At 36.1% G+C, this 26,362-nt stretch overlaps 2 protein-coding genes and 1 non-coding gene across 4 annotated transcripts; 1 reads left to right on the top strand and 2 right to left on the bottom strand.

Annotated features, from left to right (window-relative positions):
* Positions 1–212: 212 nt before the first annotated feature.
* On the bottom strand, positions 213–1,636 carry LOC111462149 (extensin-1-like). Its single transcript, XM_023105835.1, has 3 exons — positions 803–1,636; positions 655–757; positions 213–468 (listed from the first exon to the last, which is right to left on the bottom strand). The coding sequence occupies exons 1-2, from the start codon at positions 1,619–1,621 to the stop codon at positions 680–682; spliced, it is 897 nt and encodes a 298-aa protein (XP_022961603.1). The 5' UTR covers positions 1,622–1,636; the 3' UTR covers positions 213–468; positions 655–679.
* A 10,136-nt stretch (positions 1,637–11,772) lies between these two features.
* TRNAL-UAA lies at positions 11,773–11,855 on the top strand. The gene has a single exon. It is a non-coding gene; the product is annotated as a tRNA-Leu (tRNA).
* A 9,921-nt stretch (positions 11,856–21,776) lies between these two features.
* Positions 21,777–26,005, bottom strand: LOC111430572 (RNA-binding protein 2-like). Of its 2 annotated transcripts, none has more exons than XM_023066851.1 (7): positions 25,833–26,005; positions 25,660–25,743; positions 23,116–23,249; positions 22,724–23,036; positions 22,559–22,620; positions 22,382–22,463; positions 21,777–22,171 (listed from the first exon to the last, which is right to left on the bottom strand). In XM_023066851.1, the coding sequence occupies exons 2-7, from the start codon at positions 25,736–25,738 to the stop codon at positions 22,065–22,067; spliced, it is 777 nt and encodes a 258-aa protein (XP_022922619.1). In that variant the 5' UTR covers positions 25,739–25,743; positions 25,833–26,005; the 3' UTR covers positions 21,777–22,064. The 2 variants fall into 2 exon arrangements, with proteins under 2 accessions (XP_022922619.1, XP_022922627.1); XM_023066859.1 differs by having other exon boundaries at positions 25,863–26,003.
* Between the last annotated feature and the right edge of the window lie 357 nt (positions 26,006–26,362).

Raw genomic sequence — 26,362 nt, 5'->3', positions numbered from 1 at the left:
TGGCAGTGTTACGAGCTTTCGAATTCAGTAGACAGAAGAAATCTTATCGAGATAAAAACGAGGACTTTCTATGGCGATAGCGGTTCCCACTAAATGGGTTATCCAAAACTTGGAGCTAACGTTTGAGTCGAAAATCTATGTCTGATTCAACGAGACGAATATGACAGGTTGAGGCGGTAGATCTTAAAGTATTGTGTCGGTTGAATTAGGGACGAAGAAAGTTGAGAATGCATTCGTGAAGACGCAAGTATAGATAAAATAAAGCACAACCTTTGCTTTGAGCAAAAAAGGTTGAGCTGAGCTGAGCTCGGTTACAAGACAACCTAAGACAACATAGGATTGGAAGCAAATACATAGGATTTGAAAACGGATACATTAATATATGAAAAAGAACTTCACACTGTGCTTTGGATCTTTCAAAGCGTCTTATTTTGAGTTCGACATATATTGTATGCTCACCTCATCTTCCTGCACCACAACAACATTAAACCCATGTTATTACTCGGACCAACTTTTTTAAGGAAAATTTTTTTTTTTTTTTTTTTTTTTTACCACTTTTTTTTTTCTTTTTCTTTATAAAATTAATATATATTATGGTATTATGTTAGTTATGTGGAGAAAAGACAGCGTGATTTAGTGAAAGAATTAAATTACCTTGACGTGGAAGGGAATTTAGTTCCTAGTAGTGGGGAGGAGGTGGGGATGAGTAGTAGTAGACCGGTGGTGGTGGCGAGTGTACTGGTGGCGGGTAGTATACTTTCTTGGGTGGTGGTGGAGAGTACACGGGTGGAGGGTAGTATACCTTCTTGGGTGGTGGTGGAGAGTAGACGGGAGGTGGATAGTATACCTTCTTTGGTGGTGGGGGAGAGTAGACGGGAGGGGGGTAGTACACCTTCTTGGGTGGCGGGTGAGAGTAGACGGGTGGTGGGTAGTATACCTTCTTGGGTGGTGGTGGAGAGTAGACGGGTGGTGGGTAGTATACTTTCTTGGGTGGCGGGGGAGAGTAGACAGGAGGTGGGTAGTAGACCTTCTTGGGTGGTGGGGGAGAGTAGACTGGAGGTGGATAGTATACCTTCTTGGGTGGTGGTGGAGAGTAAACAGGAGGCGGGTAGTAGACTTTCTTGGGTGGTGGGGGAGAGTAGACAGGTGGTGGGTAGTAGACCTTCTTCGGTGGTGGTGGAGAATGGTAGACCGGAGGTGGGTAGTACACCTTCTTGGGTGGTGGGGGAGAATGGTAAACTGGAGGCGGGTAGTACACCTTCTTGGGTGGTGGGGGAGAATGGTAGACTGGAGGCGGGTAGTACACCTTCTTGGGTGGTGGGGGAGAATGGTAGACTGGAGGCGGGTAGTACACCTTTTTGGGTGGTGGGGGAGAATGGTAGACTGGAGGTGGGTAGTACACCTTCTTGGGTGGTGGCGGAGAGTAGACAGGAGGCGGATAATACACCTTCTTAGGTGGTGGTGGAGAATGGTAGACGGGAGGCGGATAGTCTACCTTCTTAGGAGGAGGGGGAGATGCATAGAAATAATTAGCATTGGTGGTTGATGGCAAGCTTAGGGAAAGAAGAGCCACAAAGGCAGTGAAAAGAAGAGGAGCCATTGAGGATCCCATTTTCCCCATCCTTGATGGATCACAACACCCTTCTCCTCCCCTTTATATAGCTTTGTCCCTTAACCCCCACTTCACTCACTCCTTATTACTCATCTCCCATTTCAATTTAATTTAATAACACAAATCAAAATCATACACATATACACCTATTATTGTCGGTAGATAACAAAAATAGTTAAAATAATAATATGTCTTCTCATCATGTTTCCACTAATTACGAACCCTCCACTAACCTTTAACCTTTATTACAAGATTTCACAATATTAAAAATTAGACATATAGTAGTTTATAAAAGGTGGTCATAAAATATTGTAACAGCTCAAGTCTATCATTAGCTTAGACCTGTTACGTATCGTCGTCAACCAATAGTTTTAAAACACATTAGTTAGGAAGAGGTTTCTACACGTTTACAAGTAATGTTTCGTTCTTCTCTTTAATTTATGTGAGATCTCACAATTCACTTCCAGCTCAGTGTCTGGCTCTTATACCATTTGTAACAACCCAAACTAATCGCTAACAGATATTGTCTAGTTTGACTCGTTACGTATGCCTATTAGTTTCCTGAAAAAAAAAAAAAAAAAGTCTGTAGATTTAATAAGAAGGGTTGATGAGAGTGGGACCCGGCGGCTTGACTTATGGTTCATCTAAAATTATAAAGGACTGGTCCAAGTTGTCGGGTAGGTTTCACATCTTTGCATGGCTTGGTTGGCGTTTACTTCTATTTGGTTTTTTTCTGTGGGCTACAACTTGCCTTCTATACAAAACTTCTCACCCCATTTTCTATTCTTTTCCTATTCCAACTCGTCTCGATTTAAGTTGATCTAATTGTTCGAGTTATAAATTTTTTGATTCCATAATGAATTTAATCTAATCCTACGTAAGTTTTTTGAATTGATTAGTTCAGATTGTTCGAGTCATTTATTTAAATTTTTATTTTTTAATGAAAGTAAATTGTTGCCTTTCTAAAATATTTATTTATTTTTAAATATTTAATTAAGATTTATATAATTAAGTAGGTACAAAATGAAATTTGGCAATACATTTAATAACATGGGTAGACAAGTTGATTTAATTAGGTGAGATTCGTATATATGCATATCTTCCGCTATATATTTACATAATTTCACTAGACTCTTATTATTATATCTAACATTGAGCTATACTTAAATTGGTCACTTTTTGTTCTTAAAATGATGAATAATAATTTTTTTAATACAAAAGAGTACGAGGATTTGAACCTTTGATCTATTAGTTATCTTGTATAAATATGAATATTTAAATTCATTTTAATATCTATTAGTTCGATAACAATTTAATTTTTTGATCGAGAAAATGTGGATTTAATTAGGTAAGGAATTATTGAATTAAAGGTGGGAGTAGGTGAGAAATTTGGGTACGTAAGTAAGGATTGTGTTTGGTAGAAAAAATTGTTTAACTAAATCAATGATTTAGCCATCGCCATTTTTAATACATACTTTTAAAATATATTAAAAAATGGAAATAAATTTATAAATATCTCCGAACGTTTAAAAGTTGTTATAAATAATTTTCGTCACGTGAAATTGTCTGAAAGATTCGATGACTTGTTGTAAGAGGCTAAATCTTAATTTACTATTGAGTAAACGATGGATCAAATTAGCTTGCATCCAATAGTATATCAACTTTTCAAATCTATTTATGCACGTACACGTAAAAAGTTATTTAAGTTTCGGAACCAAATATATGAACCGACAAAAGATGTTCTAAATTAGTTTCTGCATATACTACTAATGATTGAGATCTCGATTTCTTCATCTCAACCTTCAAACATAATTAATAATTTAAAAATTAAAATTCATTGAGAGATCTAAAACCGAGTCACAAGAACGCGAGATCTCACTTTTGTTGGAGAGGGAAACAATTCATTCTTAATAAAGACGTGGAAAACCGTGAGATTGTGAGGGGGTGGATTGTGATATCTCATATTAGTGGGAGAAGGGAACAAATCACCATTTATAACGGTGTGGAAACCTTCCCCTAGCAGACGTGTTTTAAAACCTTGATGGAAAGTCCAAAGAGGACAATATCTACTTGCGGTGGATCTGGGGTGTTACACGATATGTAACGGGTAAAAGCAAACAACATCGGTTAGCAATGGGTTGAGCTATTACAAATGATATCAAAACCCGACGTAATAATGGTTGAAAGATATATATATACACACGTGTGTGTATATTTTTTTTTTCTTGTAATTTATTTTTAATTAATTATTTCATAGGGACTTATTAGTTAATATGAAATTATTTTCCTGCCGTCAATAATAAAAGATGACTTTTTTGTCCTTCCATATAATATAATATTTGGTAATAATAAAATTTAGAAAAAACTCCATAAAATAATAATAATAATAATAATAATAATAATTGGTAGCGTAGAAAGTTGAAAATAACAATAATAATAATAAAATAAGTAAATAAAAGGAGTAGTTAAAGAATTGGTCAAATGTGTGTGACATTTAATATACAAAAATTGACATTTGCTGTCAATATTTATTTCATATTCGGGCTTCATTTTCTTACTCATATTGCCATTATTTTATTTTCTTCCAATAAATTATATTTTTTACTTTCCAATATCTTATCCAAAAATTAGGCCCAAACCTGACTCATCAAGGTCAAATTCGACATTATTATTATTATTCAAAATTTAAATTCATAATGATAAATATTGATGTGATTATTCAAATAAGGTTTACCCTTTGGCCTAACTTAATATTAAAAAAAAAAAACGTTTTTTTTAAAAGAAATTCCAATATAAAAATTTAAAAATTCTATGATTTTTTTGAAAATATTTTGTTAGGTACTAAAAGTCTTTATTTATTTATATTTTGATAATGAAGTTTAAAACAAGGGACATATGATAATATATAAATTAAAATGATGGTTTTGGATGAAAGGATAGATTAACCAACAATGTGGGAAAAAATAAGCAATGAAGATACAATTTCAACCTTAATTAATGGAAGTTTGGTAAATAAGATAGCGAAAGAGAATGACAAAAAAAAATAAATAATAATAATAGACGTTCAGAGTGAATCACGGATAGACTTGATAAGCTAATAGACATTTATTTGATTTAGTGTAACGGCTCAAGTTTTCTCCTAATAGATATTGTTACTTTTTGGTTTTCCTTTCCAGACTTTCGTTCAAGGGTTTTAAAACGGGTCTATTACGGAGAAGTTTCACATAAAATGTTTTGTTTTTTTTACAACAGACGTGGAATCTTATATTCATAAATATTGCACGTCATACATATGAGGAAGTAGAAGGAATGTTCCATGAAAACTTGGTTTCAATATCAGCCATTTCTAACACTAGAATGGAGGCGGCGGCACCACCGGAGGATCGATCGGCCACGCTCTCAACCGTGATGTCTTTACCAATGATTGAGCTATGCCATCCTCCCCATTTTTGCATGATGAACATGAAAACGACTTTCGTTTAAAATTGACCACTTCTGTAACCCCAAGTGCTTGTTCTGAAGGCGGCGACGGCGGCGGAGGAGGAGATGGGTCACCGGAATTTGCGGTGGTTTTTACCGGCAAGCTTGCAATGATTGATAATATTATCAATACAGCACAAACCAGCTTGGTTGTCGAATAAGATCCCATTTTTTTCTTTGTTTTATTTCTACGTTTAAGCTTCCACCTCTTTATATATATATTGTTTTAGTGAATTTGGTCTACAGGTTTATTTTTGTTAATTAAGAATTTTAATTCATGATGTTTATTTAATTATTAAAATATCTTTTTTATGAGAAAAATTTATGAATTGACCTATCTTTTTATTATATTATATATGTGCCGGTAATTTAACGCTTAATATTTAATGTTTAGAACCGTTCTATGTATAGTTGGCTCGAGAAAAGAAAAGAAAAGAGAAAAAAGTATAATATTCTCCGTCATCGATCTTGTTTATTTAACAAAGAAAAATTTCTCTCTTCCCTCGTTTGATTTGTCCTTATTTGAAATGGGTTAAATAGACATCTCTATATATGTCGTTAAGACATGGTTTCACCGGTGCACGAGTATCAATAAAGCTAATGTTCAAAACTACTAGACTGCATGTTCATGGGTGCAGGATTCTTTGAAAAAGTGCGGGCTGACTCGAAAACCGGGAACCTTAGCTTAACAACGAATGAAGGAGAGCTCAAAGAGCTTTTATATAGCTCACTAAGCTTTGCTTCTCTTGGTTCCTTTTTTCAATGAAGTGAAAAGTCTAAACTTAGTAGACAGCATTCTATTAAGCAACTTGTTGAGTCTATGAAGCTTTGTTTCTTGTAGTCGGCTTGTAACGCCTCCTATCATTTGCTTGCCTCTTTACAATTCAGAATGACGTTTGCCTTGACTTTTGTGAGATCCCACATCGGTTGGGGAGGAGAACGAAACATTCTTTATAAGGGTATGAAAATCTCTCCTTAGCAGACGCGTTTTAAAAACTTTGAGAGAAAGCTCAGAGAGGACAATATCTGCTAGCGGGGTAGACTTGGACTATTACAACTTTAATATTGAGTATTAAGTAGCTAAATTGACAAAGGGGAATAACCCCTCTTCTTTATAGGCGTAAAGGACCTCTCTGAAAAGTTAAGAAGGATACGAAGAAATGAAAGCTCGACAAAAGATCTATGATCGATGGAAGCAACGACAAAAGCTAACGCGTTAATGAAACTCTTAGCGATACACTAAACATTCGTTATTTTCTTGTAATTAGATATTTTTATCGAACGAGCTCATGTAAGAAACATACGACAAAGATCAAATCAAACAAAAAAGGATCAAAACAAAGGCATTTTGAAAGATCAAGAGACAAACAACATAGTATATACTCAAAAAAACTCCCGACCAAGCGACAAGAATTAGCTAGAATGCCAAATTTGATTCAATAATTGGTTTAGAGTTCTTCAAATTCCATGCATGTTATCCCAAAACTTAGCGAAACGGAGGTGGTGGTGATGGAACGACGACCACCATTGGCCACGGAGCATTTACAAAAACCCTATCCAATTCTTCTTGTTTCTTAGCAACTCTCTTAAATATTGGTAAGAATTGTTTCATGGCTCTTGAGGAACGTATATGAAAGTGACTTCGAAGATGGCCGTGTGGCCTTTGCGACGGCGGTGGTGATGGGGAAGCGGCGTCGGAGTTTGCGGTGGCGGTCGAGGGCAAAGTAACTAGAGAGAGAGACAATAAGAGTAAAGAAGCAAAGAGAATAGAAGCCATTGAAGAAGAAGATGGCTTCATTTTGGTTTATGAACCAAAGATTGGGGTCCCTTCTTTATATATCAATGAGTTGGGAGCTTCAATGGGTGAGGACTAGAAGTCAAGATGGCTAGAATAGTCACTGGTTCATAAGCAGCGTATTGGAATAGAACATTGAGTTCTTGTTGGTATTAAATTCTTATTTTCAAATGGAAGACCCATTCAATTGACTTAAACTTAAACGTGGTAACTTGACCACCATTGCTTCTACGATATTCGATTGTAACGGTTCAAATCCACCGCTTAGTCGATATTATTCTATTTGGGCTTTTCGTTTCAGGTTTTCCCTCAAAGTTTTTAAAACGCCCTTACAAAAAATGCTTCGTTTTCTAGAACGGATGTGGAATCTCACAATCCACCCCCTTCGGGGCCAGTGTCTTCATTGGTACTTGTTTCCTTCTTCAATCTATGTGGGACCTTCCAATCCACCTTGTTCGAGGTCCAACGTCCTTGTTGGCACACTGCCTCATGTCAACTCCCTTTGGGGCTCAGCCTCTTCGATTGCAAATTGCCCGTTGTCTGGCTCTTACACCATTTGTAACAAGTCTTTTTTAGGTTTTTTTTTAGGTTTTTTTCGTTTGGGATTCCCCTCAAAGTTTTTAAAACTCGTTTGCCAGGGAGAGATTTTCACACCCTTGTAGAAAATGCTTCGTTCTACTCTCCAACTGATGATGGATTTTATAATTCACCCCTCTTTAGGGCCAGCGTCCTTGTTGGCACACCGCCTTGTGTTCACCCCCTTTTAGGGTTCAGCCTTCCCTCTTTAGGGCCAGCGTCCTTGTTGGCACACCGCCTTGTGTTCACCCCCTTTTAGGGTTCAGCCTTCTTGCTTGCACATCCGCCTGGTGTCTGGCTCTAATACCATTTGTAACAACTGAAGGCTACCACTCGCAAATATTGTCCTTTTTTGGCTTTCCCTTCCGAACTTCCTAAGTTTTTAAAACGCGTCTACTAAGGAGAGATTTCCACGCCCTTATAAAGAATATTTAGTTCTCCTTCCCAACCGATGTGGGATCTCACATTGGTGCTTAGAGAACCATGATCGATCAACTATCAGTGCGTTAATTCTTCAATTTGATTTCCGTATTAATTATTTACTATTAAAAATTTGTATAAGACAAACTATTTATAATAATGAAAATTAAATTCAATTCAATTGGTTAAAAATATTTCAATAAATTATTTAATTTTCAGGCAACTTAGAAAGCACAATAATAGCATAACAATTGAAATTAAACTTTGAGGAGCCCTTACGTTCATTATGCATAAACATTAGACACAGTCATATAATATATCTAGAACGGGGGCGGCAGCGACTGTGGGACGTTGGGAGCCCATGGTACTTGACGGATGGACGACGACGATGGCAACGATGAGAACGTTTCACTTGACGATGACGAAACAGTACTTTTGTGATGAAGAAACAGATTTGAATAACAATGAAGGTTTTTGATGGGAGAAGAGTGGACAATGAGAGATGCTGCTAAAATGGCCAAAACAAGAGCAGCCATTGAAGGCTTCATTTTTGGGTAATGTTTCTTAATGTCAATATGGGGTTTTCATAGGCTTTATATAGTGCCACAACACACCACACCAACCACTTAGGGGTACCAGCTTGATATTTCTCTAATAATTAAGAGCTCGGACAATAACCTAAGTTTCTCTACACGTTCCCTGATCTATTATAATTTTAAATTTTAAATTTGAACCGATGTTGGGGTTGATTCGATTAAAATGACTTCATGATAGTACAAATATTGTTTGATCGCTATCCAACTTGGTTAGAAAGGCAGTAATGACAATCGTTAAATTATAGCAACAATTTGTGATTGTTTTTCCTTTCAAACCCTTTCACCGTAGTTAGATAGACATCATTCAAAAATTTAAATATTTTTTTAGTAAGCTAACTTAAAGACGGTAGGACAAAGTGTAAGATCTCGTGGAAGAATGAATCATTTTTTCCCATAAATATTTTAAAATTGCGAGACTGACAACAATACATAATGAACCAAAACGAACAATATCTACTAACGATAGACTTTGACTGTTACAAATGGTATTAGAGTTAGATATCAGACAGTAGGCCAACGAAGACACTCAACCATTTTAAATGGAAGATCAAATAAACTAATTAAATAAGGTTTCGTTATTTTCTTTTTGTTCAATTAATTTTTGTTAATTAAGATATTGACGTGATCATAAAATTTATTTAATTAAAATACTTAAACGAAAGGAATTTAATCACAAAATAATAATTTTTTATTGAATGCATGTATTATAAAATTAATATTTTATAACGAGTAGACATATATAAACATTTCTAAATTATTTTTGAAATTGAAAGACATTAAAGTATTGAATAAAAAAATTGATGTGTCAATGGCTTTAATATTTATTTGGATTAAGTCTTACATTATAAAGGTTTTTAGTAATACAACTGGATTTAAATTATTAGGTGTATTTGACATATTTTAAATATTATTAAGGATCTTATTTCGTTTTAAATATTTAATTAACTAATTTAATTTTTTTTATACAAATTGGCTGGTTTGCTCGAGAGGTTAAAAGGAAGACTTAAGATCTTCTGCACATAAGTGCCCATGGGTTTGAACGGATTTGTATTTTATGGAAGAAATAAATAATATAAAATAATAACGATGGGAAAATGCATTTGAATTCCAAAGGAATTAAGCTAATAATTAATTTCAACTTCATGATGCAGACAGTGGCAGTGCGTTAGAAAGGCGGCGGAGGCGATTTACGGGTGGCCCTCCTTGGCCATGGCCTAATGCGTGGCATGCGCCTCTGCAGCAGTGACCTCAATTTGTATTGCTTCTTGGGTGGCGGCGGAGACGAGAGATTTTCAGGCGGAGGCGGCGGCGAAGACGGCGGAGGAAGTTGGTATTGGTATGGGTGAATGTAGTAATGTGCAGTAGCCAATTGTGATGGGAGATGTAGAGAGAGAGAAGCAATGAGAAGAGATAGAAGGTGAGAGGCCAATAATAGAGAGCCCATTGTCCTGTTTCCAATGCCAAGATTGGGTTTTGAGAATGCCTTTTTATATGCTATAAGTTTGTATTTTTATAATGCAATTAGGAACATACTTGGAAACTTCCTCAGCTTCGGCTGCTTGACCCTTTTGACCATACTTGGAAATTCACCTACAAGGGCCGTCATTGCATTATAGGCGTAACAGATTTTCATGATTTCTCGTTGACTCTAAAACGTCTAGTTCTAGTCTTATTCCTTTGGGGTTATTATGGTTCTTGGTCCTCTCATTTTAAACCTTGAGAGAGTTCCTGATGCATGGCTCTATGAGACTATATGCTGTCTTATTCAGGGGTGAAGATATGAACCAAAAGACATCAATCATATATGGTTTAACGAAGATGGGAAGAAAATGCTGATGAAATTATTAGATATTTTAATTTATGCCACACTGGAGAAGAATAAAATTTAGTTGTTATAAATTTTGGGCGGATTATAATTGAGAGTAATTTATAATTATTGTATTTCATTAATATATTTTAAGACTTTTTATTTATATATTTACATAATGGTTAATTATGGTCATAAATGTTACCACTCTTCGAATGCCTTTAATAGTTTCATTTTGAGGCTATATAAAGCAGTGTATGTTGTATTTATAAGTAATTTGGAAAATATAGTAAAAGAAGCATTTGTTCTTTCTTTAGCCAATGGCTAGGTTTTTTTGCAATTCTATATAGTTTAGGTTGTACGTAGAATCATTCAAGTTCGACATGATAAATCATGCTTGTGAAGTGATTCGAATCTCAAACAAGTGTTCTTGTCAACAAGAATCATTCAAGCTAGACATGATCAATCTTGGAGTGATTTGAATCTCAAACAATATTATTCCTTGAGATATTCGATCAACAAGTTAATCCGAATCTTACTCTATTTTTATAATTTTTTATCATATCAAGTGAGCTGACGCCTCCCAGATACATAAAGTCATCTTCATTGGGGGTGTGACCTCTCCCTTATCTCATCTAGCTAATGGACTGTACGACGTGGGTTTCTCATTTCTCATGCAAAACAACTAGATTCAGTCAGGTTTCGTTATGTCGACTTGTGTAAGATTTGTTCAAGCCTGCCTCTAACATATAACTGTAAAACATTAAACGAGGTTTTTCCCTAACTCTTGGTCCGATTCGACCTTGTCTGGAAGGTTTTCGATTTGATTGCCGCGTTTGGTTAAGCTGGCTCGATCGACAAATAAAGAAGAGGGGAACCCTAGAACTTGGGAAAGTCACTATTGTGCTAGTACAACCCAAGATGATAGAATCATTACCTATACTTCTCATCCATTAAAAGGATGATGAGCACAAGTACCCTTTTTATGTTGGTAAGTGAATAAAAAATATTATTTATTTATATGAAATTTTTATTTCATTTAGCATTTAATTTTTAAAACACAATAATAGCAGGGGAAGCCCTTACTTTGATGATGCATGAACATTAGGCTTATTAGGCACAGTCATATAACATATCTAGAACGGGGGCGGTGGCGACTGTGAGAGGTATCTGGAATCCCATGGCGATCGACTGATGGGTGGCAACGATGCCAACGACGAGGACGTTTCACTTGACAATGGCGTACGAGTATTTTTGTGATGAAGAGATGGCAGTGAATCATAAGGAAGGCTTTTGATGGGAAAAGAGTGGACAATGAGAGATAGCTGCTAAAATGGTCAAAACGAGAGACGCCATTGAAGGCTTCATTTTTGGATGTGATGGTGTTTTCATAGACTTTATATAGTACTATATTTCTCGGATTTTCAATATTTATTTAATTAATTTAAATTAGTTTGGTTAAATTTAATTTTGATGAAACAAATGAGCTGGTTTGCCCGAGAGGTTAAGGGGGAAGACTTAAGATCTTCTGCACATAAGTGCGCGTGGGTTCAAACCCCACAGCCAGTACTCGGACACTGACTTAATTTAATATCGTTTAATTTATGCATATCACAAGAACAAACATTCGTTGAAAGATGGAATAAGGAAGTTGATACTCATAATATGGGTTAGTGGATAGAGATGGGTGAATGTAATGTGCAGCACCCAGCCAATTGTGTGATGATAGAGTCTTAAGTATTAGAAAGGAGGTGGCGGCGATTTACGGCGGAACCCCTTCGGCCACTGAAATGGCATCTTAGGCGGTGGTGGTGGCGGGGCTCTCCACTGTGACCTCGATGTTGTATAACGTTTCATGGACGGCGGTGCTGAGCGATCCGGTGGTGGCGGTGGACGTAGCTGCGGTGACGACGGAGGAGAAGGGTGACTATGGTGTGCAGCAAATTTTGAGGACAAATTTGAAAGGAGCAATACCACGAGAAGGAAGAACAGAAGGAGCTTATGAGACCCCATTTCCTATTGAAAGCTTGGCTATCTCATCCCACCTACATTATATATGAAAACTTGGAACTTAACCCATACGTAAAGCTGCCAACAAGTTTCTCAGGTCAAAAGTTTGAATTTTTTTTGTCCCTTATTTATGAATTTGAGTCAAATTTGGGTAGCTTCAAGGACAGAGGGATGGAGTGGTGGTTGGTGAAATAAATTGATTGTTGTTTACATTTTTTTTTTTCAAGAATGTAGAAAAAAAATGGATTCCTTTGGTCAAAAGTCAATTCAAGGGCAAAATGGTCATTTTTCCCCCTCACACTATAGCTGTCAAAGTTCGATTTTGATCTAAGATCTTGATCAGAATCCTATTTTTCAGTCAAGAATCAAGGCGTCTCATGATGTAAAGTTTTGGGTAATCCAAAACCTATCTTGCAAGTCAAGACCTGAGTTTTTGTTACGTTCACCTATAAAGGATTTTCTATAAGATTCGTGAAGGAACTTGGTGGAGATCTCGATTTGGAAACAGAGTCTCGGATGTTCAACCAAAAACAATAAGAGAGAGTAATTACATACTTTGAATGCTCGAAATTCATCCTATGGTTGGTATGTAATTTCGAGAAATTCATCCGATCCAACCTGCAATTCAAACCCAAACCAACTCGAACCCGATCGTCTGACCTACGACTACCGTTTTCTTTCCTGCTTGTAACATCCTAAAATCTGTCACATGGGTGACACCCACTAAATTTTCCCTTGGTTCACATGATGTTGATAGAGCTTATAAAATCTATGATACATTAAACCGTAAAAAAATAGCTAAATAAAGGTGGGTGATAATAATTTTTTAAGTTGATCTAATAATGGTTATTACAAGAAACATTAGCTGAATCAAGAAATACAACACGTATAGATAAAGAAATTCAAAATCACCCACGAAGAAGCCAACAGATCTGAGTATTAAAATTTTACATCACATATATCATCACGTTGTGGATGTCAATAGTAGCGTGCTTAGAAAGGAGGTGGAGGCGATTGCCCGACGAAATTGGGTGGCCAAGGATCGCGTTTACGTAACTTAGACGGGGCGGGGGCATCTTCAACAAGCTTTTTGGTTGGGTATGGCATTGGCGTATGTACAAAATGAAAACGAAGGGGAAGAGTATGGTCAGCAACAGGCGACTTGGTTGGTGAAGGAGATGGATAATGAAGATATGATGCACTAAATTGTGATAGCAGATTCAAAGAGACCAATGCAATGACAAGGGAGAACACCAATGGACAACCCATGTTCTTCACTTTCTCATCCATATGGCCTCTCCCACTTATTAATATACAAGTTTCCCTAAAGCTTTGAAAATTTCAAGATTAGAACTTGGAAAAGTTTAGGGTATAAAATTCAAGGTTAAAATTCAAAATGATTAATCCCGATATAAATGTAATCACCAACCAATACGATGGACTTAACAACTCTGTGGAATTATATTGCATAGTCGACTATTGAGAAGACTGATCCACGAAGGTACTTTAGTTGGTATAGTTTGGAGAATGGTCAATTATTCACTTAGATAGGATGTTTCTATATTTTTCACATTTGGTACGTACTATTTCATGGGTTACGAGGAATGTATATGAAGGTGACTTAGAAGATGATTGTGTGGCTTTTTCGATAGTGGTGGAGGAGATTATCTCCGTCATCAAAAAGTTCCTTCGAGTTGTTCTTCAAAGATTCATGCAGATTGTTACCTCTGTCGAGCAGTTCAGTGACCTCAAGAACATGTCGGTTGAGGAGGTCATTGGTCGTCTTAAGGTCCATGAGGAGAGATTTCGTGACTACGATGACAAAGAGGAAGAGAAATACCTCTTACTCACACATGAGGAGTGACTCGCATGGACGAAAAATAATGATGTAGTTAACTCTTCTTCTCAGGTATGAGAGGACGTGGTAGCCATAACAACAAAAACAGAGATCGTGAACGTGGTCACAGACATGGTCGTGAATGTGGTGGAAGGAGATCGTGACAATATCTTACAAATCCACGGCTTGTTCGATTAAGTAGATATTTTATAGGATGAAAATTCATGAATCGTAACATATAGAACCATTGCTTCCACAACCGTAACATGTTTCTTCATGGAGGGAGCAAATGAATGCTCGAGATTGGAGCTCAGAAAACCATGATCAATCAACTAAAACGCCCTCATCACAAACTTCCTAAGTTTCATGCATCATTTGAAATGAAAAGAAAGTTTGTATAATTTTAAAATCATACCAATGGCTAAATAACCTCAAAAATCTAAAATTTAATTTAATTGGTTAAAATTATTTGAATCATTTATGTAAAATTCTTAATTGCATTTAACACGAAATACATAATTTAATTGTTAGGAAACACAATAGTAGTGGAACAATTGAAATTAAACTGGAAGCCCTTATGTTGACTATACATAAACATTAGACACAATCACATGTCTAAAACGGGGGCGGCGGCGACTGTGGGAGGTATATGGGAGACCATGGATCTTGAAGGATGATCCGTGACGATAGCAACGATGACGACGTTACACTTGACGATGGCAATGGCCGAAGAGTATTTTTGCGATGAAGAGATGACAGTGAATAATAATGAAGGTTCTTTATGGGAAAAGATTGGACCATGAGAGATGCTGCTAAAATGGTCAAAACAAGAGAAGCCATTGAAGGCTTCATGTTTGGGTGTGTTGTATTTTAATCGGGGTTTTCATAGACTTTATATAGTGCCACACCACACCACACCAACCTCGAGCTCACACAATAACCTAAGTTTCTCCGCACTTTCCTTTGTCTATTATCATACACGTTATGTTTTGTTAAATTATAGTTTGATTCGATCAAAAAAGACTTTATGTTAATACAAATATCGTTTCTTGATTATATATTCATAACCCCTTCATTTTTTAAGTAAATGTGAGACTTTCATCATAATTCAAACACTATCTGAAGTAGTAGACGCGTTTTAAAATTAGGAGACTGACGGCGATACATAATGAGCCAAAGCGATAACATCTACTAACGATGGATTTAGACGGCTAGTGTGCCAATGAAGACGTTGGGCATCCGAAGAGGTGGATTGTGAATAAAATAATAATTTCTTCTCAATATTAAAATGTCATTTCAAATGTAAAGTCGAATCATAAGATATTGACTTGATCATAAGGTTTGTTTAATTAAAATGCTTAAACGAAAGGAATATTATTTTGTTATTGAATGCGTGTATGACATTAGAAATATATAAACATTTTATAATTATTTTTTAAATAGAAAGATATTAGAGTATTGAATAAAAATATTTGTGTCAATGACTTTAATATTTGTTTGAATTAAGCCTTAGAAAATAACATTAAGACATGTCGACTTTAACTGATACATCTGTCCAACATTTTTCTTAGTTTTCAATGTTTTAAGGATCTTCTGCAAAGTGTGTGTGGGTTTAAACCCCACAGCCAATAGGAGGTTATTCACGTATGACTTATCAATTGTATCGATCTAGAGCAAAGGATTTATCTTGTTCAGTGTAAGAACGGTGACCAAGGTGTATTATTTAGTTTGAAGAGTAATATTATTAGCCTTGATCAAATGACAGAAGAAGGTGGCAGGAGTGGAGATACTCAGCTTGTTTCTCGAGATATACTTGGTCAAGTGATAGAAGAAGGTAGCAGAGTGGAGATAGTCGGACTGTTCTTCGAGATATACAACAAAGATGGAGCCTTGTTGATGATGGTAAAACGGTCACGAAACTGCAACGACCTGTATAAGATACTATTGAAAGACCATCAACATTTTCTAAAAGTATCCATTGGCGTTGGTAGCAAGTGAAGAAGAAACCATTGGGTTGAGAGAAAAAAGAACTGAAGTACAGAACCAAGAAGAAACGAGAGGTTATTTCAATCAGTGAACTACAACCTACAGGTTGATGTGTTTCATCAGACTAATCATCTCAACCAAGGAGGCCTGGAGCAAGGCCAGGACATAAGAAAAAATGAGACTTCAAACTTGTCATCTCAACCAAAGAAACCTAGAGGCAAGAATTGTCTTTTCATTAGCTGGTTTGCCCGAGAGGTTAAGGGGGAAGACTTAAGATCTTCGAACCCACGCGCACTTATAAGCAATTTGACAGTTAGATAAATAGAAGATTAATGATCTCGTTAGCTTAGCTTGTGGAGGGTGCTATAACAGGTTCACTTTAGAGAGTTCTTTGAGCAAAACCGAGCTCGACGGAAAACACCTTGACCTTGTATAGCTGTCCGAGTTTGTGATATGTTCACATAGACAGATTTATATCACATATATCATCACGTTTTGGATGTAAATAGCATTTAACACCAAAGACATCAGTAGTAAAACAATTTAGTTTTATTGTGCATACACATTAGACACGGTCATATAATATATCTAGAACGGGGGCGGTGGCAAAGGTGGGAGGTATTTGGGAGGCCATGGTGCTTGAAGGATGAGCGGCGTTGTGTTTTAATGGCGTTTTCATGGAGTTTATATAGTGCCACACCACACCACACCAACCACTCGGGGTACTACCGTCGACCTCAGACAATAATCTAAGTTTCTCTACACTTTTCTTTGTCTATTATCACATGCGTTAACATTTGGTTAAATTATAGTTTGAACGTTTGATTTTCAGTTTGATTCGATCAAAAAGACTTCATGCTAATACAAATATTGTTTTTTGACTTATAACTTATAATCTCTTCAGTTTTTAATAAATACTATTCGATATGATAGACACGTTTTAAAACTGTGAGACTGACGATGATATATAACAAGTCAAAGCAGATAATATCTACTAATAGTGGGTTTGGGTTGCTAAGTAGTGTGTCAGTGAAGACGTTAGAGCTCCAGCAAGATAGATTGTGAATAGAATAATGACTTCTTCTCAATATTGACTAATTAAACAAAGGCTATGTATTCAACTATAGTTGTTCTCTTTTTCTTCAATTAATTTTTGTTAATTAAGACATTGATTGACTTGATCATAAGGTTTATTTAATTCAACTACTTATACGAAAATTATTTTATTGAACGCGTGTATGATAAAATATATTTTCAACTAGAAATATATAAAATTACAAAATTATTTTTGGAATAGAAAGAGAAAGAGTATTGAATAAAAAAAAATTGTGTCAATGATTTTAATATTTATTTGAATTAAGCCTTAAAAAATGAGATTAAGAGTGATACTTTTAATTTACAATTTTTTTTTTCATAATCTTAATCGATTACATTTATTAAAAAAAAAAAAAACTAACTAGTGGGTATATTATCACCGTTATTCATACTTATATTTAATTAAGTTTACTTAATTTAATTTTGATAAAGTAAATTAGTTGGTTTGCCGACAGGTTAAAGGAAGACTTAAGATCTTTTGCACATAAGTGCGCGTGGTTCGAACTCCACAGTCGATAGACATTATTAGCTTTGGTCTAATGATGGAAGAAGATAGCATAGTGAAGCACTTCCTTAAGATATACGACAGAAACGAAGCTATTGGAGATACAGTGGAAGAAGGTAGCATAGTGGAGCAGTTCCTTAAGATATACGACAGAAACGAAGCTAGTGGAGATATAGTAGAAATAGTCAGTTCCTTAAGATATACGATAGAAATTGAGCCCGATATTTAGTTTAGTTAAAAACGGAGCCCACTAGCATAGTAGAGAAAGTTAATTCCTTAAGATATACGACAAAAACTGAGCCTTAAGATCTTGTGCATGTGCAAGTGGGTTCAAACCCACAACTGAGTACTCATAGTTATCATAATGTAGAAAATATAAGAGCCGCCAATATTGACTTGTGGGCAGCTGGACAATTATAGATCCTTCTCTCTCTCTCTCTCTCTCTCTCTCTCTCTCTCTCTCTCTCTCTAAATTAACAAGAAGGATGGGAAAATGCATTTCAATTCCAAAACAATTAAGCTAATTATGCAAACACTAGGGGTGCTTTAGAAAGGCGGCGGAGGCGATTTACGGGTGGCCTTTATTGGCCATGGCAACTTAGGTGTCGGTCGCCTCTGCAGCAGTGACCTCCACCATTTGTATTGCTTCTTGGGTGGCGGTGGAGAGGAGAGATTTTCAGGCGGAGGCGGCGGCGAAGACGGCGGAGGAAGTTGGTATTGATATGGGTGAATGTTGTAACGTGCAGCAGCAGCCAATTGTGATGGGAGATGTAAAGAGAGAAAAGCAATGAGAAGAGATAGAAGGTGAGAGGCCAATAATAGAGATCCCATTGCCCTGTTTCCAATGCTAATGTTGGGTTTTGATGATGCCTTTTTATATGCTCATTTGGGGAAGCAAGTTGAACATGTTTATAATGCAAATAGGAACATACTTGGAAACCCGGTGAGCTTTGGCTGCTTGACCCCCACGTCAACCGAAGGAGAAATTATAGATCCCAACCTCATCGTTAGTAGATATTGTTCTCTTTGAACTTGTTTCTTTCGAATTTTTTCTGTGATGTCCCACATTGGTTGGGGAGGAGAACAAACCACCATTTATAAGGGTGTGGAAACCTTCCCCTAACAAACGCGTTTTAAAGCCTTGAGGGAAAGCCCGAAATGGAAAGCCAAAAGAAGACAATATCTGAGCTTCTTGCTATTCCCCGAAGGCGCGTAGACACGAGGCAGTGTACCAGTAAGGACGCTGAGCCCCGAAAGGGGTGGATTGTGATGTCCCACATTGGTTAGGGAGGAGAACAAATCACCATTGATAAGGGTGTGGAAACCTTCCCCTAGACGCGTTTTAAAGGCTTGAGGGACAGCCCGAAACGGAAAGCCCAAAGAGGACAATATCTGCTAACTGTGACACCCTAAAATTTATGTCACATGGGTGACACTTAGGTTTATAAAATCTATGATATATTTAACCCAATAACATAGGTAACTAAAGGTGGTTGTAATTTTAAAGGTGGTAGTAATTTTTTCAAGGTGATCTAATAATTGTTTTAGAAGAGACATTAGCAAATAGATAAAATAATATAAGAACCCAAAATCACCAACGAAGAGGCCGATAAATTTAAGTATTAAAATTTTATATCATAGATATCATCACGTTACGTTGTGGATGCAAATAGTATTATTTATTTATACGAAACTCTTATTGCATTTAACACCAAATACATTATCTAATTTTTAGGCAACTTAAAAACACAATCGTAATAGAACAATTTACTTTTATTATGCATAAACATTAGACACAGTCATATAATATATCTAGAACGGGGGCGGTGGCGAAGGTGGGAGGTATATGGGAGGCCATGGTGCTTGAAGGACGGGCGGTGTCGATGCCAACGATGAGGACGTTTCACTTGACGATAGCGTAAGAGTATTTTTGTGACGAAGAGATGACAGTGAATAATAATGAAGGTTTTTTATGGGAGAAGATTGGACAATGAGGGATGCTGCTAAGATGACGAAAACAAGAGAGGCCATTAAAGGCTTCATTTTTGGGTGTGTTGTGTTTTAATGGGGTTTTCATAGGCTTTATATAGTGCCACTCCACACCACACCAACCACTCGGGGTACTACTTTCGAGCTCGAACAATAACCTAAGTTTCTCTACACTTTCCTTAGTCTATTATCATATACGTTAATGTTTGGTTAAATTATAGTTTGAACGTTTGAACATTTGAACGTTTGATTCGATAAAAAAGTCTTCATGCTAATATAAATATTGTTTCTTGACTTTTATACTCCTAATACAGATAAAAAAGACGCGTTTTAAAACTGTGAGACTAACGACGATACCAAATGAATTAAAGTGGATAATATCTACTAGTGATGGGTTTGGACTGAAAAACAATGTGTACGCTCGGCCTCCGAAGAGGTGGATTGTGAATAGAACAATGATTTCTTCTCAATATTAAAATGTCATTTCAAATGGAAGGTCAAATCAACTAATTAAACAAGGCTATGTATTCAACTGCGATTATTGTTAATTAAGACATTGACTTGATCTTTAAGGTTTGTTTAATTAAAATACTTAAACGAAAGTAACTCAATTCCAAAATAACAATTTTTTATTGAATTCGTGTATGATATTTTCGAGTAGAAATATATAAATATTTTAAGATTAATTTTGGAATACAAAGACATTAGAGTATTGAATAAATAAAAAGTTTGTCAATGACTTTAATATTTGTTTGAATTAAGCTTTAAAAAACGACATGAAGACATGTAGACTTTACAAAGATTTTAAGTGATACAACTGTCTAAATATATGGATAAAAAAAAAATTAGTGTGTAATTTAACATACTTTTTAATTTACGGTTTTTAATAATCTTAACAGGTTACATTTAAAAAAATTCATGGGTAAGACAAAAATTATCAACGTTATACATACTTATATTTAATTATCTAATTTAATTAAGTTTACTTAATTTAATTTTAATAAAACAAATTAGCTAATTTGCCCGAGAGGTTAAGGGGGAAGACTTGAGATCTTCTGCACATAAGTGCGCGTGGGTTTGAACCCCACAGCCAGCATCCTGCATGCCCCTTGTTCATATTTCTGTGGCATCCAACGACATGTAATGTGTTATGTCCGACTAAGTCAGGCTCAATACGTGTGAGAAAGTACCACACATCCAAAAGCTACCCAGCATTACTAAAATGACTGTGAATGCTAGAAAGGTTAGACTACGTTATTTTGAACTTCTTATTTTTTTAATTAAATAGGTATAAATTTTCGCATATGTGAATGTGATATCACTCCTTAGGAAGCATTATATCTAGATAGTATGGAGATTTGGAGTTACATAGAAGAGGTAGTGAAATTACTTGGTAAGATATCTCAATTTGGGGCATTTATTTAGTCTTAATAGTGTATGAAAAACAAAGATGAATAGATAAACAACAAATCTTCATTCCTTGATGCATAAATCCCTATATATATATATATATAGTAGAAGTATTAGAAAGGAGGTGGCGGCGATTTACGGCTGTACTCCTTTGGCCACTGCCGCTGGCTAGGTGGCGGGGCTGACCTCTGTGACTTCGATGTATAACGTATCATGGACGCCGGTGCTGACCAATTCGGTGGTGGCGGTGGATGTAGCTGCGGTGACGGAGGAGAAGGGTAACTATGGTGTGCAGCAAATTTTGAGGGCAAATTTGAAATGAGCAATGCCACGAGCAAGAAGAACAGAAGAAGGAGCTTATGAGACCACATTTCCTATTGAAATCTTGCCATCTCATACATACATTATATATAAAAACTAAATGTTCATATAGAGCAACTTTTTATTGAATTTAGTTGATCATCTCGTTAGCTAACCAATGTGGAACTGAAAAAATTTCGACCAATTTCTCGAGTCAAAAGATAGGAGGGATGATTGGTCAAATAAATTGAATTGGCTTGTATTAAATTTCACCAACCATTACCATTCAAAGTTTAACATGATAACCAACCACACCACGACATCGTTGTGGAAGAATATTATATTTTATAACAAAATATTTTCAAATAATTTCAAGAAGAAATCAAATAAAAATAATCACTTTGTGAACTCTTCTTTCAACAAATACCATATTCGTTCAAATTGTTTGACCATTGAAACCCTCTGAATCTAAGCCTCTTAAATTTACATGCAACTTCAATATGGGGTCGTCTAAAATTTGCCTATCTTAACAGCATCTCTAAGAACATATAATAATGGGCGTACAAGCAGAGCAGCTAGTACAATGTGCACCAGAAGATGAAAGTTTCCAATTTAAATTGGTCATCGTTCTGTCTCTCAACCTTATTCACCTTTTCCCGCCCGATCCTCCAGTGCCAGACCTCGGCCCTGGATGCCGTGAGAACTGTAGTCTTAAGTAGTTAGAATCCGGGTCTTGTTCATCCATTTTATAACCTGTGCAGATCAGACAGTTTTTTAGCATCTCTTTTGAATTCTTTCAACAAAAAGATCAGACTACTTGCAAATTTTGTCCATTTAAAGCAGAAAAATGAACTAAACATGTACCTAGACGTTCATCTTTTCTATGTCAAGTAAAAAGAAGTGACAACGGGAAAATATTGCTTCTATAAAAACTGCAAAAGCATATGCGGAAGAAATTTGTACCTTGCAATGCACTCATGGCAGTTGCTGCACAGGCTGCGTTTGCAAAATCTACAAAGCATAATATAAGAGGGTCCCCACCACGCTATATTTGGAAACAAATGCGACATGAAAAACGAAGTAAATGTTAGCATGTGCCTGGGAGTTTTCAAAGGTAAATAAAAAACAAGGGTCTATTACATGTTTAGATTCTTTGCTCACAAGTCTCAGTTCTTTATATCCCACGAAGGGACGGAAAATATCTATATCGACGTAAAGGAACGCAATTTTTTAAGTAAATAATTGAAAGGGAAGAGAAAAATCAATATAGTTTTGCAGAGGCATCAACACTGAGAAAAAGGATACGAGCTACTTCCCTCCTGGAGCTATCAGACGGAAGTCCTTCAACATATAAAGTGTTTGAGGCATCAGGAGGAAGAGGCACAGTTTCACGTCCGGGTCTGTTCATTGACTCTACCGGAAGATGATTACCATACTCGATATTCCGACCATTTGGTGTGAGATCAGGAGAGACTGCAGGAGGACGACTCATTACAACAGGATCGGGAATTGAAGGCCCAGGCATTCTACTCCCAACTGGGATTCTGTTTGCAATAGGCCTTCCCATCCCCATTTCCCCAAGGGTAGGTACTTCTCCGGATGCAGCAGAAGAAAGTTGCTTCAAAAGCAATTATGACAAGTTTTCAGCACTCAAACTGGATGCAAGAAGAGAAAATAAATGTAGATTTCATTCATACCACACTTTGGAGATAACGATCATATGCTGACCCTATTGCTTGTGTATCTTTTACAGCCGGAGGACCACTACGATCATCACTAGCTAAATGATTGTGCATATCATGCCCGGGAGGAAATCCAGAGGATGGAAGTTCTGAAGACAGAAGAAAGGTCTAAATCCATTTCCATTTTATTATTTTTTATTTTCTAAAAAAAAAAAAGAGGAAAACTGCTAACAAAACAAAACAAAATGAGCTTATTCCAGACGTTAAACAACAGATACCACTACATCGAAGGAATAAAAGATATGTCTAAGAAAATAGGTCCAGGACATTACTATAGTAATATTCAATTGAAACAATAATGTTCAATCAGTATAGAATTCCTCTTTTACTATTTAAATAGATCGTTCTAACAGTTCAGTCATGCACATATTCCACACATCTAATCTCATTATCCTCGCAGTCCAAAATATAACATTACGTTAAGTTAGATGGACAAGGAACCTCTATAAATCGAAGGTCTAAAGAAACCATTTGCAAATCAAGAAATTTTCTTTCAATCTAAAAAAAAAAATCCTCAGTATCTACTTCGGGAAATCGAGTGAAAAATTCCTTCAGAAAGGCTTAAAAACTATAGCAGGATGTCAGCAATTATACATAACAAATGTGGATCGAGCCCAAACAAAATTTATGGAAGTATCTAAACATTATTATGGTAGAAGATCACGAGCCTGATCCTCATGTCTAGGCCAGATTTTGCACACCTCAACTATTCTCATGGGACAACTGCTTAACTATACTATAGTTACTTGCCAAGGAAATAGGTAGGATATTAAATCCTAGGTGGGTGGCCACCATGACTTGTATTCATTCCCTCTAAACCCCTTTTATTACTTACCTGCCCCTTATTGGCTAGGCCAACCCATGGTAGTTTATATCCAAAGTTTTGGAGTACAGGAAATATGGAATGCATATGTGAACTATTGGATCATCGGTTTTGGAATAGACTGTGATGTTAAGTATGTTATCTAGCATGGTGACTAGAGGGGTCTGAGTTTTAAATGGTCTGGTGATGAATGATATAGTGTTTAGCATGATTAGAGGATCTCAGTTACATGTATGTTTATTCCTAAGTTCATGATGATCCTTGTGACAATTGTCTTTCCCTGCACGTTACGCTATGTATGTTTTTCATGAGGTATTATGTTGGAATAGGCTGGGTTCTACTAGAGGGTCGTCAACTAACCTTAGCGGTGTCCTGTCTTTCAAGACTAATACACATAGGAACCATAGTTGGTTCAGCTTTGGGATCAGTCCCTTATATATTAGCTGAAAATTTTTCATGACGTATTATGTTAGGAAGGTCTAGCTCCATTAAAGAGCGCCACCAACTAACTCGCTTGGTCTTCCAGGTATGACCAGCATAGGCACTATAGTTGATGATCAGGAATGCTTTCATGAGGTGCTATGATGGGATAGGTCTAACATTACTAAAGAGTTGTCAACTAATCTCTAGTGACATTTTATCTACTGGACTGACCCACGGAAGCAATGTAGTTGGTATAGTTTGGGATTGGCCAATTGTTCACTTAGACAGGATGTTTCCATATTTTCAATTAAGGCCCTTATGTATCAGAACACATTGGCGTATAATTAGCCAGGACTTTGCATGCTTTCAATATCATGAGTTTTAAGTATGAATACAGTTTCAGCCTCTCACGTGAGGCTACTAACCGAATATTCTTTTATACTCACTCATTCTACCTGTCTTTCCTTTTCATATGGTACATGAATCTACAAGGTGTGTGGTGAGGGCATTATAACTTCCCAAGAAAGTTATGTGTATGTTCCCTTTATATATATATATATATATGAACATACACATAACTTTTTTGGGAAATATATCTTCCTGTAGTTTGGATAGGGTGTGTTTTCCAGGAGAGAAGGTTGGCCCTCTCGAATCAGTCACTTATCAATAGGCTATAATCTCTAACTTGTTTTCTAATGGTAAATAAATGAGATACCTATCAGGTTTTCATCCTAGGGACCTCAGATTGTAATCTTTAATAAGGCCCAGAATCTCCCCACCGCCAAATGTTACTGAAATCAAGAACAAAAAACCCTTTAGTAAGGCCCTTTTACTGGTTTTTGAAGAACTTGGCTGCACATCCACCACTAGAACCAAAAAAGAAAAATTGTGTTCTCTCAACTATCAGATGAAGTGCATTGGAGCATCAAATTGTTCTAATATGCCGTGACAGACATCACTCCGCAGTAGTATTTCCTCTCGGATCAGATACATTCTCCATTCAGAATTTTCAACTACAACTTTATCAGAACAAACCCGAATTCAATTGCTTTATGAACACTGATTATTCACAACTAAATTAACAAATCAAAACAAACAATACAAGAACGTTTTCATTAGTTTTCAGACACTTTTAAGGAATTAAGCCCATCAAAATTCACCATCGAACAGCTGCAATACCACCAAACGCAACAAGAATGCTCACGAAATCAAAAAAAGAAACCAAATTAAACATAATAAACACATAGGCTTACCATATTCAGCACGAGGTCGTTTAAGCATGCCAGGCGAGGGAAGCAGAGGCTGTTGCCGATTCCAATAATCATCCGCCATATATGCTGCAGTTTTTCAAAATTAGAGCTTCGAAGAGAGGCAGCAGACAAAGGGAAAGAGCGATCTTGGAAAAACTGGAGACAAATGTATGAACCTTCAAGCAGAATTTAGAGATTACTAAAACCCTAAAACAGGCGATTAATTTAGAGCTGTGCGTTGTGGATTCTAGACGCAGAAGCGAAGCCCCACGAACACATAACGATCCGATACGCAAGATCTCCCCGTAGATATTACGCGATCAATTACCAAATCCCGCACCGAATTACCGTAAAATAAATACCTGTTTTATTTTATCTATTTTCTTCAAAACAATTTCATAAAGAACGTAAAATCCTTTTTAAATAAAAATAAATAAAATTTCGTTTACAAATTATTTTTTAAATTTTGAATCTTTTTTAATACGAAAATATAGTTATATTGTTTTAAAATTTTAGATTTTTTTTCAACTATAAGAACCTCAAATTTAACATTTAGAATTAAACCAAATTTGGCTTAAAGAAAGGAGATTTAGCCAAAATAAAATATTGTATTTATAATTTAAAATTTTTAAGAAAATCATATATGCTATAATTTAATATATCTTAATTTCATTATTAACTTTTACAAGGTCAACCAAAGGCAACT

This window comes from Cucurbita moschata, unplaced genomic scaffold (assembly GCF_002738365.1).
Source record: "Cucurbita moschata cultivar Rifu unplaced genomic scaffold, Cmos_1.0 Cmo_Scf00002, whole genome shotgun sequence".
Classification (NCBI taxonomy): Eukaryota; Viridiplantae; Streptophyta; class Magnoliopsida; order Cucurbitales; family Cucurbitaceae; genus Cucurbita; species Cucurbita moschata.
The sequence above is the reverse complement of the archived record's forward strand: the minus strand, read 5'-3'. Positions and strand labels throughout refer to the sequence as shown.

What these genes read in the sequence shown, in the direction of transcription:
- LOC111462149 (XM_023105835.1), bottom strand. Translation starts at nt 1,621, where the DNA reads ATGGGGAAAATGGGATCCTCAATGGCTCCTCTTCTTTTCACTGCCTTT. An exon ending in CTCCACCACCACCCAAGAAG is followed by an intron (nt 758 to 802) that starts GTATACTACCCT and finishes CCACCCAAGAAA; the next exon opens with GTATACTACCCGCCACCAGT.
- LOC111430572 (XM_023066851.1), bottom strand. Translation starts at nt 25,738, where the DNA reads ATGGCGGATGATTATTGGAATCGGCAACAGCCTCTGCTTCCCTCGCCT. An exon ending in ACGACCTCGTGCTGAATATG is followed by an intron (nt 23,250 to 25,659) that starts GTAAGCCTATGT and finishes TTCTGTCTTCAG; the next exon opens with AACTTCCATCCTCTGGATTT. An exon ending in TGAGCAAAGAATCTAAACAT is followed by an intron (nt 22,464 to 22,558) that starts GTAATAGACCCT and finishes TTCCAAATATAG; the next exon opens with CGTGGTGGGGACCCTCTTAT.